Genomic DNA, 16,153 nt, shown 5'->3' with positions numbered 1-16,153 from the left:
CGATTCCTAGCGTGGCCTACTTCTTGACACCCGTAGCAAGTAATGTTGGGGTTAAAATAGGGTCCTGGCCTACCGTTAATTGGTTGAGCGTTTTGGACCTGATTACTAAAGTTATTATTAGAGGGTCGATTGTTACCGCAACCCGGATTATTATTGCGATTAGCGCTATTGTTTTGGAAACCAGTTTGGTCCGACCGATTAACGTTAAAGGAACCCTGATATCCATTTTGACCGGAGCGATTAAAGCTATTATTGCCTTGATTATTTCGACGGGAATTTTGATTACGGGGTCCATCTGAACTATAGCTATGATTACCCCCCGAATTCTGATTGCCCGAAGAGCTAGATCCACCCTGGCCGTTTTGACCATCCCGACTAGTTTCACCCTTGCGGCGACCCTGCTTTTTATCTATCCGTTCTACCTGGGTGGCGCTATCAATTAGTTCACGCAAGGTGTCGTAACCCCGTGGATTAATTAAATGGATTCGAATGTCGTCGCGCATGTTTCTTTCGACATACCTAATTTTCTCACGTTCCGACAGGGCATTGTTTAACTGGCTAAATAATTTCTGCATTTGCTCTGTGTATTCGTACACAGTTTCCTGCGCATACTGAAGGCGATCAAAAATTTTATCTTTGACGTGCTCGTCATTGGCTCTGCGTTCAAATTGCACGCGCAAGCCCGATTCAAAATCGCCCCACGAGCTAAAGGGTTGGTTATCGCAAAACCAATCTAAAGCGGCCCCATCTAACATAGCGGGAACCCATTGTTCTAGAAAATCTTCTTCACTTAGCCGGCTGGTAATACGCATTTGCTTAGCGCGTCGGAGAAAATCTTTAGGGCCCGTGTCTGTGGGCTTACCTGAATACGTCGGGGTTTTAATGGGGTTTGAAAAAACAAAAGGCGCTAAGTTCACTGGCGCGGTCTGAAACGGAGCCTGCGCGTTAAAAACCGAGGGCTGAACCGAGGAGGACACCATCGGACTACCCGAATTAGTCGTTATTACCTGCGGGAATAAAGACGGTATGCCCGCGCTAGGGTTAATTAAGGGTGTGATGTTTTGATTAAAACTAGCTGGCAACACTGGCTGACTGTGGTTTAAGGTGATCGGTACCATTGGTGCCGTGTTTTGACTAACCGAACTGTGAGCCGGAATTAAATTTTGATTACTAATTGTTAAGTGGGGCAACTGTGATTGTGACGTCATCGTCGCCGAAGAAGTGGCTGCCGTGGAAGAAACAGTGCTCGCGGAAGGCACCGTGGGAGGGGCGGGGGGAACTACCGGCGGCGCCGGCCCGGCGTTTTGGAGTAGCGCTAAAGCGGTTTGGAACTGCTGCTGTTGTATTGCCAAAGCTTGTAACTGCGCGAGAATGGTCGTCAGGACGTCCGGCGGGACGCTGACGCCAGCATTACTAGGGGGCGGAGGATTAGCGTGACCCGTGCCCGAAGTAGTAACGGTATTTACCGCGGTAGATGCCGCGCAAGTGGTCGCGCCTGCCTGACTGACGCTTGAATTCATGGCGCGGGGTATTGTTGGAGCGGGATTTACTAGAATGGGAATAGTTGATCCTTCTCTATTCGCGGAACGCTTTTGATAACGAGCTTCTCGCTGCCTTTTGCAAAATTCTAAATAATTGGGACTGTGGGCGTTACTCATAAAGACAAATAAATCAACGAATTAAATATTTTAGAGGGGACCAATAAACAACGGAAATGCAACCAAAGAGTTAGGGGTAAAAAAAAATTAAATCTAACATGCAAACTGGAATAACCGACGAATAAAAAAAAAACTACAAACAAACAAAAGCATACCAACTAATTATGCGTAAGAAATAACAACCAATACTGTTGCGAGGCTAAACCATGAGATAGTGAGAGATTTTCCTTAAAACTACCACCTAACTACTAATTGCATTTTTTTTTAAAGTAACCTGCCAACTGACCACTAATTAATTTATCCTTCATTAATTTAGGTAACTTAATCATTAATCAATATCCCGGACGGACCCCCATTGTAGCGTTAAAAATATTAGGGAGTTTGTTATGTGCTGCTACATATTAACTTGCCCGGGTACTCGCGTAACTGCTATGATTGGGTTAGCGAGGGTCCAAAATTAACGTTATAGTGTCTAGGGGATTTAAACTGCATAAATGAATATTAAGGGTTGTTGTCTAGGGGTAAATTTTAAAGATACTAAGAAATTCAAACTAATTTGAGGATTGCCAAAGAATTACAGTTATTTAATACCATACTAAGTTTTAAAGATAAACAAACATTACACTTGATCCTGACAACTAGGCCTAGTAAAAAAAACTAACTTATAAACTAAAATCGGTAATATACAAATCAAATATTCGCGGGGGAATTATTTCTTGGGGCACAGAAGTTATATAGTCGATATATATCAAAATTAATAAAATAATAAAAGGACAAACATTTTTTCACAGTTCGTAAACAGTTTGCAACATTTTACGAGCGGTTCTTTTAAAATACCGTAATGATACTTAAGCGTTGCTGGTGATGAGAATCCATCGCTGCCGAGAACGAGAGTCCGTCGTACTGGTCAAGCGGTCCAACGTGGGGTGGCGGCGGGTGTCCGACGTAAGTTCGGCGTAGTCAGGTCTTGGTGTGGCGATCAAACTGGTGTCGGGCCTTTGAGGCTGACCCATAAGGTCGTAACACTGCGCGTACAGTTTTTGTTTTTGTTGTTTTAGCACGAAGCCTTCATTACTTAGGACTGTTCAAAAATTAAACTTCCGACTTTAAATTATTTTAAAAATTATTAGTTCGCACCGGAGACTTAAATTTTCATCTCGCTCCTCTGGAACTCCGACCTGGTCTCCTCTCCTTTCTTTTTTTCTTTTTCTTTTCCGCTCCCACTTTTTGGGGAATCTCGCTGACGTCCCAGGGACTGACTATTTTCTGGAATTTTATACACACACGGGACACGTGCTTCTTGTTCTCCCGAAGTGGAAAAACACACCACCCGGGCTTTTATCGTTTACAATGGGGAAACTACACGGTAAAAATATTTTGGGCAATCCTCTTTGAGTCTTTCTTAATATAAGGAAGGAAATGAGAGGGGGAAAAGTATAACGCCAATAATAGAATCTCACACCCCCAAAGCGCAGTAAACTTTAAAACCCCCAAAAGGGGAAACAACCTTGAACTGATGGCGACGAAGGGGCCCTGATCACTGACGTCCTTTGCCTACCTTACAATACAAATCCCTCTATTATATTCGGCCGGCGACTAAAATATTGGGAAATGGCTGATAATTTTGGAAAAATAAAGCTAAGGCGATATGGACTAACATTTCGCATTACAAGCGTAATGCTTGTACCTCACGCCGTGTTTTCTTCACACAGCGAGTAGCAAACTCATGGAATGCCCTCCCTTCCCCAATTAAGATTAAATCCTCTAGTTCTGCCTTTAAGAGTCGGCTTGACAAGTTTTATGGGTGGTAAATATCTTTCTTGTATATAGTTGTAAAAACGAAAAAAACAATTATTTATATTTTACTTTTCCTAACTGTACCTTTTGCCATATCCATCGCCATTCCTTTGTCATTGCTGTTATTTCATTCTTATTTTTGTGTAACTTTCATGGTATTTTATATTATAAAGCAGGGCGCAATAAGTGTAAGCTTTCTTTTCCTGTTTAATAAACTTTATTATTTATATATTTATATTAGTGAAACTCTCCAGTAACCTAGCTTCTGATAAAATACCAGACGACCTTTTTATTTAAATGATTCTAGACTAAAACTTTCAGCTGTTATACAGAGATCATTTTGAAGGGCCTGTTTAACTTTATACCTGGGTCGGTAGACGGCGATACTGCTGACCCAAATTTAAACTACGCTCGAAGATTACGCGGATCAATCAGGAAATACACTTGTATAATGACTAAGAAACCGACAGATCTTTGGGTCAAAAATTTCGCTTACGCAGTGTTAAGTTAAACTTAAAACTCGGCACCGTTTCGATATTAAGCCTTGGTGTTCTGTTTGTTCTGAAGTTCTTTTATTTGCCCGACAAAAGGTTCCTGACCAATCACGTCGAGAGAGAGACTTAAAGGGGCTCAAAAGTTCGGTGGAATAGGGGGGTTGAAACTTCCTGGAAACGCATAAAAATAAAAAAATGACTATACTTTCCCCTCTCTCCATGAGGTTCCAAACCCCCCCTCCCCCCTGTGCCACCGAACTTTTGAGTCGCCTTAATTATTACAAAATTTTTAAATTAGACCGCAATATTTCGATATACAGTGAGTTCCTTCCGGAGCTGGGAACTGTGGGGATAGCTTTCATGTGTTCCGGGACAGAATTCCAGTCCCTGACGGATGAAGGGAGCAATGAATGCTTATGAGAAGCTAGGCGGAAGCCTGGTAGAGCCTAAACCCTCTCGGTGGTCGGTGCCAAGTTGATTTAGTTCGTGGTAAGGGTAACAAAGCTACGCACGTTTTGTGAATGATACTATTCCGGTAAGGACACTCTGACACATATGTTAGATTTACACTTTTCGGACTCTAAGGTCACCAGCAATGGTGGCACTGGCACTCTCCCTTTGAGGATCAATCGAACCAAAAGGGAAGATTGGGCAGTAGCGAATAAGGTCGTCACGCATTCTAGACTTATACGGGCTATAACGTCATTTAAACCCTATAAGTCCCCGGGACCGGATGGGATTTTTCCTATCCTTTTACAGGAGGGTAGTGATATTCTATGCCCTCTGCTGCTGAGAATCTACAAGGCTTGTATTGCTCTAGGGCATTTACCTAGCACCTGGAAGCTGTCTCAATCAATTTTTATACCCAAGCCTGGTAAATCTGATTACCTGGAAGCTAAGGCATTTAGGCCAATTAGTCTTACCTCTTTTCTCCTAAAAATTCTGGATAAAATGGTGGATAACTATATTAGAGAGGAGGCTCTTTGCAACTCTCCTCTGTCGGCTGCTCAGCATGCCTATCAGAAAGGCAGGTCTACTGAGACCGCCCTGCATGGTATCAGCAGCTGCCTGGAAAAGGCAATTGAGTACAAGGAAATTGCGCTAGCGGTTTTTCTTGATATTGAGGGAGCTTTTGATAAGTTCTCAGCGCTGTTATACTGAAAGCTGCGAAAATATTTGGTATCAATGACACATTGTGCCTTTGGATCAAATCTATGTTAACAGACCGGAAAGTGACATCCTCCTTGCTGGGTGACTCCCTTATGGTCTCCACCAGTTGTGGTTGCCCACAGGGGAGGGGGTTCTCTCTCCCCTTCTTTGGTGCCTGGTGGTGGATGAACTTGTTCGGAGGTTGATCAGGGGAGGATGCCGCTGTTTCGGTTACGCTGATGATATTGCTATCATCATTACTGGGAAATTCCCGGTAACAGTAAAGGACGTAATGAGGAAGGCTCTAGCATCAGTTGAGAGCTGGTGCAGGGAGGTCAACTTCATGGTTAATCCTAATAAAACTGTCTTGGTTCCTTTTACTCGTAAAAGGATAAAAGGCATGTTCGAGGGTATTTCCTTATTTGGAAAGGACCTAGTGGAGAGCACCGAGGTGAAGTCATCCTGGATAGCAAACTAACATGGAAGTCAAGAAGGGTAAAATGTTATTTTGGAGAACTAGAAGTACAGTTAGCAAGACCTGGGGACTAAGCCCCAGAGCTGTGTACTGGCTGTACACCATGATCATCAGATCTATCCTGTCTTATGCAGCTGTGGTCTGGTGGCCAAGAGTTACTTTAAGGACTGTGCAGTTTGATCTGCGCACTCTACAAAGGCTGGCTTGTGTCGGCATTACAAGAGCCATGAGAACAGCCCCAAGCGCTTCTCTGGAAATTCTCCTGAATATGCTTCCTCTCCACCTTTTTATTGAGGAAGCTGCCATTTTAGGTGCCTATAGGCTTAACCAAAATGGCTGGTGGAAGGCTAATATTTGGGAGCATAGCCCCACCAAGCTCTATCGGGATATTTCCAATCAGATGCCAATTCTGACAATGGGTTCTGATATGATGGTTACTAAACTTCACTTTAGTAAACCTTTTGAGGTCAACTTCCCTAGCCGTGTGGAGTGGAGTAACTTGACCCTCGGTACCAGGGGGCCTGTTCTGTAAGTATTCGAAATCCAATTTTCGATCGAAAACTAGATTTCGAACTTCGAGATATCGACGAATGCTATTCGGTATAGATTTCGAATAAGCATAAATCAATCCAAATTGTCGAAGTCGATCTCGACATGGTATAGGGTATCGAAATCGAATTCCCGTTCGAATGTTTACCGAATAGCCCCCCTGAGGAGAGATCGTCTGGTGCGGGGATGTATTGCCTTACTAATAATTTTGGCTTTTATGAAAGCCTAGGGATACGCACTAGTGTATTCCAGGCGGAAAGTTTTGCCATTTGCTCCTGTGTTGCTTACTGTTTACATCAGGGGTATCATGGGAAGGCTATCCAGATTTATTGGGATAGCCAGGCCGCTCTTAGAGCTCTCAGCCAGTATAGTATTCTTTCTAAACTGGTTTTTAGCTGCTTAGATCTCCTCTGTGCTCTTTGGTTGCACAATAAAGTTCAACTTTGTTGGGTACCTGGGCATAAGGACATCTTGGGAACGAAAGGGTCGACGCCTTGGCCAAGGAAGGTGCGAGGGCTGGGTTCATTGGGCCAGAACCTGCTCTCCCCATCTCCCGGGGACTTGTACGTGGCTTGATCTCCAAGTTTATGTCAGATCGTCAGCTCAGACAATGGTCTGAGATTGAGGGTCAAAGGCAGGCCAAAGAGTTTATTCTTGGCCCTTCTAAGGAGAGAGCCAGCTAATTACTCTCGCTCTCTAGGGCTAGTATTAGGATTGTTATTGGCCTACTTACAGGCCACTGCCATCTAAACAGACATTTAACTCTTATTGGGGTCAGTGATGACCCGATTTTTAGACCTTGTCTAGCTGAGGAGGAAACTGCCTCACATGTACTCTGTAGCTGCGATTATTATGCAGCCCAGAGGTTTGAGAATTTGGGTATGCATCGGTTGGAGACGTATGACGTCTCTAATATCACGGCCAGGCAGATTTTAAGCTTTGTGTCAGCATTAGGACTTATTTAAGTCACCCAGTTTGGGGATGCACAATGGACCTTAGGTCGAAGTGTTTGGCTTGCCACCCCACTCAATAATAATAATAATAATAATTCACAAGGGTGAGCCACCTAACCCGCCTACGAGCGGCAAGGGTAGTCCAGTTGAAATTTGTCAGAACGCGAGTCATGCTGATACCAAAAGCGACATAAGACCCAAAAGTGTGTCAGTACGGTAAAATGTTTAATGGGAGCTTGTCTCGAAGTAAAAAGGGGGAGTGGGAGAGGGGGTTGAAAATACGTCATCAAAATTTGAAATTTTCCTCACTCCAGTGCCGCCGAGTGAGGCGTTTTAGAACGTATGTCTACGGGCGAGTTAATCGAAGAGAGAAAATCGCGCCAGACCATAGACTAAATTTATCGTTACTAGTACTATTCCAACTAGTAGGTTATGTAGTCTATTGTGAGACTAGCTCTCAGTAAATATTTTAACGGGCGCAAAGGTAGAGTTGACACACTTTTGGGTCTTATGTCACTTTTGCTGATACTCAGAGCGCAAGGCGGTTGGATTATTTCGATTGAATTATTTTCGCTGGTATAGTTGGGGGACCATACTGCTGAGCAGAGCTCTAAGATGAGAGAACGAAAGTTTTTGAAGGAGCAATGCGTTAGGTGTCACCGAATAAACCCCAGAGCTCCCACCGCCTAAGAGGTTACTCGATCTACGTGGGTGTTTCATTCCAGAGCGTCGGTGATGACCACTCCGAGGTAACGCTTCGAGGTAACCTACTTGAGCGAGGATCTATCATGGTTGTATACGGCAGTATTTTCAGGCCGTTCTTGTCTACGGAGAGATAGGACTGCACACTTGGAGGCGTTGTGTGGAAGCTTCCAAGCTAAGCTCCAATTTTTTATTCAATCCAGGTCATCTTGTAGGGAAGAGCAGTCCTTCATTGAGAAAATAGCCCTTAAAAGAGCCACATCATCAGCAATGGCGTACAGTTTCAATATAATATGGTCACCGACGTCCTTGATATATGTTAGGTCTTGTAAGTATAAAACAAAAACTAGTTTGCTCGTAAATAAAACTTTTATTCCCCAGATCTTTTGTTGTCACTCTTTGGATCCTTTCCCTCCAAGAGTGACGTTTCTCACGCCCCCTCACGTGTAATCTTTACATCGAAAAAGGCGCGCCAAATACAAAATCAAATAAAGCAATTATGCCCTTGATAATTGTTCAAAACCTAACAATATATATGACAAAAAGCCGGGTTGTTTAACATGCATTTCGAAAATGCAAAATGGAGATTGGAGGCCGTGGGGAACGTCCGAGCCCTATTGTAGCGGCGCTTTGTGATTCGCATGAATCGGCAAAGAGATGTGCCTACCCAAGGAAGGTTGTGATGGGGGTTAATGGTCTTGGAGGGCACATGAGCAGATATTGCCGTGCTAATCGCAACTGTGAGCTCAGTCCAAGCATCGTGGACCGAAGCACCGGAGGATAATGAAAGCGAGGACAGTGAACCGGATATGATCGGGAAGTCCGTCTTGTTGAAGTTCGGCACAGATCGTGGAAGCTGTCGTGGGGGTGGTTTGACTTCATGATGAAAATCGTAATTACTGAGTCCCTACAAGGGCAGGATGGGAGACTATGACCAGGTCAACGATATTACCCCCTCTCACGGCTAGGTTCCGTAATTTTTTGTGTCAACTTACACCGTGTGTGAATTAAACTCGTGTCTACTTTTGATATCTTCAGAGGAGGGACTGTTAAGGGTCTCCCATTTAATATTAGGAAAGTTAAAGACTCCAATGACGAGAAAATCGGACTGGGCACTCGCAAATACCGTAATGAGGGAATTAAGTCGCTTTGAGTACGACGGCTTAGACGAAGGAGAGCGATACACGCAGCAGAGACGGAGACAGGAAGAGTCAACATTTATCCAAGCATCTACTGCTTCAATTTTTGTGTTTAGAGCAATGGGAAAAGATTGGTGTCTAAGGTGTAAGCCGAAAATAATTTTAAGTTTCTTCTCAAAAAAGTCGCACTACATAAATTTGGAAGTCTTTAAAATTATCTCGAAACACCAAATCAAGGAGATAGACTCTCCTTGACCAAATGTAAGTTTCAAGGTGATAATTCAAAAGTCATCTCTGCATAATTACCTCCTCTTTTAAATTTTTTCTACGCTCAAAGCCAATTACTTCAAATGAGAAAAACTAATTGAAATAGCTTATTCTCGTAAATAAATTATACCGATATTGACTTCCAGCGGAATCCAGCCCTGCCTTTGCAAATATTTGAATTTGGCAGCCTTGTGCCGACAGTTTTCAGCAGTGTCATCCTCTCAAAGTGAAGTCTTCAATTTTTTAAATTAAGTTAAATTTTATAAACTGTACTTTCAAACATATTTGGTTAGTATATGCTTATTAGTAATATATTTTTAACCAAAATATTTTGCTGTCTTAATAGCATTATTATCATGTGCAATGTAATGTAGAAAACAAACCTATATGAAAAGGCTTAGCTTTGTTCATTTTTGACTGTATTATTAAAGATTAATAATTTTATTATGACATCAAAATCACTGCTTTTAAATTTAGATTTAAAATGGGTACGGCTAAATACGATCGAGCGATAACTGTATTTTCTCCCGATGGTCATTTATTTCAAGTAGAATATGCTCAAGAAGCTGTGAAGAAAGGTTCTACTGCGGTAAGCTTTAATTTAAGTTTATTAAACTGTTTAGAAGTGGTAATTACCAAAGGAACTTGTTGATTTGTAGGTTGGAGTTCGAGGAAAAGGTGTGGTTGTGCTAGCAGTTGAGAAAAAGTCTGTAGCTAAACTTCAAGAAGAAAGAACTGTCAGAAAGATATGCTTACTAGATGATCACGTTGTAATGGCTTTTGCTGGTACATTTCATCTAAAAATTATAATTTAGAAAAAATCTTGTCTAGTAAAAAAATGAGACATAAAAAATTCATTTTTGAAAAAGGTTTAACAGCGGATGCAAGAATATTAATTGACAAAGCCAGAGTTGAATGTCAAAGTCACAAATTAACAGTAGAAGATCCAGTTTCTTTAGAATATGTTACGAGATACATTGCCCAACTTAAACAGGTAACAAGATTGTGAAATTCTATTTCTTATTCTTTAACTGAATTTTTGTTTCAGCGATACACCCAAAGTAATGGTCGCCGTCCATTTGGTATTTCCGCGTTAATTGCTGGTTTTGATTATGACGGAACACCTCATCTCTTTCAAACTGATCCATCTGGTGTTTATCACGAATGGAAGGTATATTTGAAAGGTCTAAAAAGGTTTTCCAATGTTTCTTGTAACTAATAAACTATTTCCTAAAGGCAAACGCAACTGGTCGCAGTGCTAAAACAGTAAGGGAGTACTTAGAGAAGAATTACAATCCCGATCTAGTAGAATCTGACGAAGCCACCATTAAATTGGCAATCAAAGCCTTATTAGAAGTAGTTCAGGGTAAAAATTTGGAAGTAGCGATCATGAGAAAGGGTGAAAGATTGAAAGTAAGACTTTTGATGTTATTAAATTAAAATTAATAAAATATATGTAATAAAATACGTATTTCAAAGATGCTAGATGGCAAGGACATTGAAAGATACGTTGTACAAATTGAGAAGGAAAAAGAAGAAGAGGCGGAGAAGAAGAAGCAGAAAAAGTGATGATAAGACAATTTTGCAAGATTATCTTGTTGCATATTAATGTGTTAATTAATAAAACTAAAAAAACAGTTTGTTTTAATATCTTGTTTGTATCAAGGCAATTTCTGGAACAAAAAGTATTTTTTTCATTCAATGAAATATATTTCATTAATATCCAAAGGTTTTGCGTTTTTTGGCGGAAAGCACAGTTAGACTTTCGATTGGTTAAATTTGCTACTATTTTGTCTATGATGTAATTTAAACAATACAGTACCGTTTCAGTTTTGGAACTCTGCTTATAATTTAGAGAATGACTTTAACACCAACTAGAACAGTTTTTGTGTCAACTGAGAGTTAAGCTATGAAATCTTTTAAAAATTTAGGAGTAAGCCTTGGATTGTCCTATTTTTTGAGAACAAACTTATGGTGTCGGCCAAAGGCCTTAGGCACCCAAGGATTGTCTACTTTTGAATGACTGGCGCCAAAACTTGCACTTCCTCCCCACCACTCTATAGTTCAATAGGGTTCAAGAAATTTTAATATTAAATTAGGCTTATTGTTAGTTGTTACGTCTTTCGTTTTAGAAAAAGCGAGAAAATATTTATTTCACAATCCAAAACATTTCCTGGATAGATTTTAGATATAGTTATTACAACGTTGGGAACTTAAGTAACTTTAAAATGAAAATAACCAAAAATTTAATGACTTTTCTTTAGTGTTATACAATGGTAAGAATGTAGGGAAATATGAAATAGCTTTCTAGGTATCTTTTAAATTTGAAGCTCATGGTCAGTATAGAAACATTTTTACTCTTCGTAGCTAAAGACTTTGAATATTTTTAAACTTTTTTTTGGGAAAATAAGTAAACTTTTAATTTTCTACGAAAGGTGAAATGTTTCTTGGCTTTTTGGTTAAGGGTGGCTGTGGAGTATCAGTTTAATACCCTTTTTTTAATTTAAACTTCAAAAAGCACTTTCGACTTAAATTTAACACAAAACTTTAGAAACCGTAAGCGCCCGCACATATTTTAAGCTTGATGGTGAAGGGCAAGCCTAAAAACATCGTGTTCTACGTAAAAACTGTCTGCCATTGGCTTTAAAACAAAAACTTGGTTGAACGAATGAGGAGGGTCTTCGTCAGTCTGAAAAGAGTAAAATTTTACTTAATCCACGTCCCAAAAACGTAACATTAGCTTTACCTTTAATTGGCCTAAAACTGATATTAATATTCCACCATCAAACATGGGTTGAGGATCTACAGCTGTTATAATATGTGCTATTTTTTGAAATGTTAAACTCTGCAAATGAAAGTTACGCTTTTTTAAACGTGTATTTTAAAGCGAGTTACTACTTTGAAAACAGTAGTACTTGGATTTTTTCCATAATTTTAGTTCTGCCCATTATCTGTAGCCCCTCGAAGGACATGAGGGAATTTTCTTCCTAGAAGAAAATACAAATTATCTTTTAGTTCTTATCCATCTTTTTTTGGAAATGCGCGATTCAAAGGCTTAAGTGAAAACGTGAACCTTACATTATAAAAAGCCGCCAATGCCGCTCTTTGTGTCGCATCGTCGAAAATAGCATAGTATTGCTGGACGAATGTTCGACCGATAGTGTCGTATTGAGGGTTAAGGCCTAAAGACATTTTTAAATATTTAATTAAATACTAATAATTTGAACGAAAACCCGTCCTCTACTCATGTCAAGACTCAAAAATCCGAGAGTAAATTATCAACGGGCGTTCTAGCGGTGTTTTTATGAAAGGTGGACTTCCAACTTATTTAGCGCCATCTGATGATTGAATTACAAACTCTAATTAACGAGTTAATTTTATATTTTTACGCTTAAGCGGTCATTTTTACACGAGGCAGTATTACAGTTATTTGATTTAATATAATATTGAAATTTCACACGCGTTTCTAAAAATGGATAAAAGGCTTTAGGTCGTATTAACTTCACCTTGTTACCTAAGAATAACAATATAATAACTAGAAAAGGTACGTTTTTAGAAAAACGATTTTAAAGTAAATATAGCCATAGCGTAGTCCTCACTACAACTACTTGAGTGTCTTGTAATGAAGTCCTTTATTTAAGGTGCACATGGGAAAATATTATAAAAAAAAAACAATTGACATGAAACATGTTTTTGGAACAAATTAGTATAGAGTAATGGCAGTGCTACGTTACACGACGTCACCCATGCTTTTTCATATTCATACAAAATAGCTCTTTATATAAAATACGAGAGGTCACGTGATTACGTTAGATTCATTGTGCAGAAGAGAGCGCGCGCATATTTATGTTTTTTTTAGCTCGCACGAAAACGCACGAGACCCTCTACATGGAAATATTAGGAAGCGCTCCAAAAAATAAAACGTTTTATACATGTAGACCTACGCGTATATATTTTTTTATAGTAAAAACGCGAACAAGTAAATAAATGAGACCAAAGAAGTGGGGGAGAAAACTAAGCTTTAATGGGGAAAACTCTCTTGACCATTGGTGGTTTTCGTGTTTTATAGAAAGAGCTATTCGAGTCCACAATGGCGGCTATGGTCAAAGTGCTACTACTCTATATTCATTTAAACAGCATTCACTGAAATAATTAAATTAAATTAACCAAATAACCTGGTTTTATGTTTAGTCGTTTTGCGCTACACTAAATGCCCTGAAATAGCGAATAATTTGGGTCAATTATGCACGGTTCCTTAAACTTTGGAGAGTGGTAGTGAAGACGACGACGTTATGACGTAGGGGAAATTTTCGTGCCGAAAGCTAGTCTGATTTTTAGTTACGAAATGTAAACATAGATGGCGATCATTTGTGCAAAAGAGCTCCACGAAGGCAGACGAACTTTCGCTAGGAAAGTACACGACGATTGGCGCCAATTACGGTTGTTTGTACTCCTTCATGTTTGTATGTAGGTAGTTTCAGGGGCCAAACAGGTGGTTGACTAGAGCGCCAAATTCAAAAGGGCGGCAAATCGATCCCTATATTTATAAATTTCATATTTTATCATTTTTTAAACGATTTAATTTCAAGTCCTATTATACTTTTAGCACTTATTATGAAAAATAGTGAGCCTCGTTTTTACACCCAAGGGATTTGTGTGTACCATAAGTGGATAATAAACTTAAGAATGACACGTAAACCAATACGTACCGACGAACTGACAACGCTCCGCGAACTGCTCCTAGTATTTGGAGGAAGTCCGGAAAATCAGCGACGGTGCGCTGGCAACCTTTTCGACGGACCAGCTAAAGCCTATTAAAAATGTAAATGCTTTCAAAAGTCTAAATAACGCTTACTTTTGGAAAATAATGATGGATTATTTCCGAAGTTAGTTTTTTTGAATTACAAACCTAAATCTACGCTCGTATTTCCCGCCATCAAACTAACCAACTATTTTGCCAACGGAAAGAGTAGGAAGGGACGAGTTTCCTGTTCCTATTTCGCCATCACTTCACGACAGACTATCATTATCCGAATTCGATACTTATTTTTATTATCCACTTATGTGTGTACTAATTTAACTTACAAGGAGACGACCCGAGGTGTAACACACCGATTTTGTTTCAACTCAGGGGTTTGGTTACTTGAAAAACAGTAAAGGGAAAAGACTCCATAGGCAACCGTTTGGCCATGGTAACCAAAAATGTTTTTGACAACCCAAAATGGAAATTTTCCCATGGAAAATAACATGGGAATCTGACCGATTTTAATGGTACCCCTGTAAAAAAAAATTGAAAATGCTGAAAGTAGAAAATATAAATAAAAAAAAAATGAAAAAGTTTTTGGGTTTTTCAAGTTACATAAAGTTCTACCAAACCCCCGAGTTTGAACAAAATCGGTGCGTTACACCCCGGGTCGTCTCCTTGTTTGTACGTAGCAGACCTCCGATCGGGAACCCTCGACAGGTTTGTAGTAAAACGGTAAATAATACATCAATTGACAGCCAGTATCAAACCCTCGGTAGCCCAATTAATTTTAAATTGGAGCCCAAGAAGTTGGTCATTTGCGTATTTTAGTACTTTTTGCGCTCATTGTAAACACTAGTACAGCTCTCAACTATTTCCACGATCATTGTGACACGAAAAAGGCGGCCCTTTTTTTTGGGCTCATTGTAAACACTAGTACTGCGCTCTACCCTTTCCACAATCATTGGGAAACTAAATCGGCGCCCCTCTTTTATTGCGCTCATTGTTAACACTAGTACTGCGCTCTACCCTTTCAACGATCATTGGGAAACGAAATCAGCGCCCCTCTCTTATGGCGCTCATTGTTAACACTAGTACTGCGCTCTACCCTTTCCACGATCATTGGGAAACGAAATCGGCGCCCCTCTCTTATTGCGCTCATTGTTAACACTAGTACTGCGCTCTACCCTTTCCACGATTATTGGGAAACGAAATCGGCGCCCCTCTCTTATTGCGCTCATTGTTAACACTAGTACTGCGCTCTACCCTTTCCAAGATTATTGGGAAACGAAATCGGCGCCCCTCTCTTATGGCGCTCATTTGTTAACACTAGTACTGCGCACTACCCTTTCCACGATCATTGGGAAACGAAATCGGCGCCCCTCTCTTATTGCGCTCATTGTTAACACTAGTACTGCGCTCTACCCTTTCCACGATCATTGGGAAACGAAATCGGCGCCCCTCTCTTATTGCGCTCATTGTTAACACTAGTACTGCGCTCTACCCTTTCCACGATCATTGGGAAACGAAATCGGCGCCCCTCTCTTATGGCGCTCATTGTTAACACTAATACTGCGCTCTACCCTTTCCACAATCATTGGGAAACTAAATCGGCGCCCCTCTTTTATTGCGCTCATTGTTAACACTAGTACTGCGCTCTATCCTTTCCACGATCATTGGGAAACGAAATCGGCGCCCCTCTCTTATTGCGCTCATTGTTAACACTAGTACTGCGCTCTACCCTTTCCACGATTATTGGGAAACGAAATCGGCGCCCCTCTCTTATTGCGCTCATTGTTAACACTAGTACTGCGCTCTACCCTTTCCACGATTATTGGGAAACGAAATCGGCGCCCCTCTCTTATTGCGCTCATTGTTAACACTAGTACTGCGCTCTACCCTTTCCACGATCATTGGGAAACGAAATCGGCGCCCCTCTCTTATGGCGCTCATTGTTAACACTAATACTGCGCTCTACCCTTTCCACAATCATTGGGAAACTAAATCGGCGCCCCTCTTTTATTGCGCTCATTGTTAACACTAGTACTGCGCTCTATCCTTTCCACGATCATTGGGAAACGAAATCGGCGCCCCTCTCTTATTGCGCTCATTGTTAACACTAGTACTGCGCTCTACCCTTTCCACGATTATTGGGAAACGAAATCGGCGCCCCTCTCTTATTGCGCTCATTGTTAACACTAGTACTGCGCTCTACCCTTTCCACGA

General features: G+C 40.7%; 2 protein-coding genes across 2 annotated transcripts; one reads left to right on the top strand and one right to left on the bottom strand.

Annotated features, from left to right (window-relative positions):
- The first annotated feature begins 9,335 nt into the window (after positions 1 to 9,335).
- Positions 9,336 to 10,831, top strand: Prosalpha4 (proteasome alpha4 subunit). Its single transcript, XM_090172777.1, has 7 exons — positions 9,336 to 9,471; positions 9,661 to 9,772; positions 9,843 to 9,969; positions 10,053 to 10,177; positions 10,232 to 10,354; positions 10,420 to 10,596; positions 10,663 to 10,831. Exons 2-7 carry the CDS (start codon positions 9,668 to 9,670, stop codon positions 10,750 to 10,752), a joined length of 747 nt encoding a protein of 248 aa, XP_090028903.1. The 5' UTR covers positions 9,336 to 9,471; positions 9,661 to 9,667; the 3' UTR covers positions 10,753 to 10,831.
- A 544-nt stretch (positions 10,832 to 11,375) lies between these two features.
- LOC149948901 (putative nuclear transport factor 2) lies at positions 11,376 to 12,460 on the bottom strand. The gene is made up of 4 exons (XM_090172775.1): positions 12,262 to 12,460; positions 12,099 to 12,170; positions 11,930 to 12,028; positions 11,376 to 11,872 (listed from the first exon to the last, which is right to left on the bottom strand). Exons 1-4 carry the CDS (start codon positions 12,373 to 12,375, stop codon positions 11,759 to 11,761), a joined length of 399 nt encoding a protein of 132 aa, XP_090028901.1. The 5' UTR covers positions 12,376 to 12,460; the 3' UTR covers positions 11,376 to 11,758.
- Between the last annotated feature and the right edge of the window lie 3,693 nt (positions 12,461 to 16,153).

The sequence above is a fragment of the Leiobunum rupestre genome, chromosome 4 (assembly GCF_980474605.1).
Source record: "Leiobunum rupestre chromosome 4, qqLeiRupe1.1.hap1, whole genome shotgun sequence".
Classification (NCBI taxonomy): Eukaryota; Metazoa; Arthropoda; class Arachnida; order Opiliones; family Sclerosomatidae; genus Leiobunum; species Leiobunum rupestre.
Note: the sequence above shows the minus strand (reverse complement) of the source record. Positions and strands in the feature narration are given on the sequence as shown.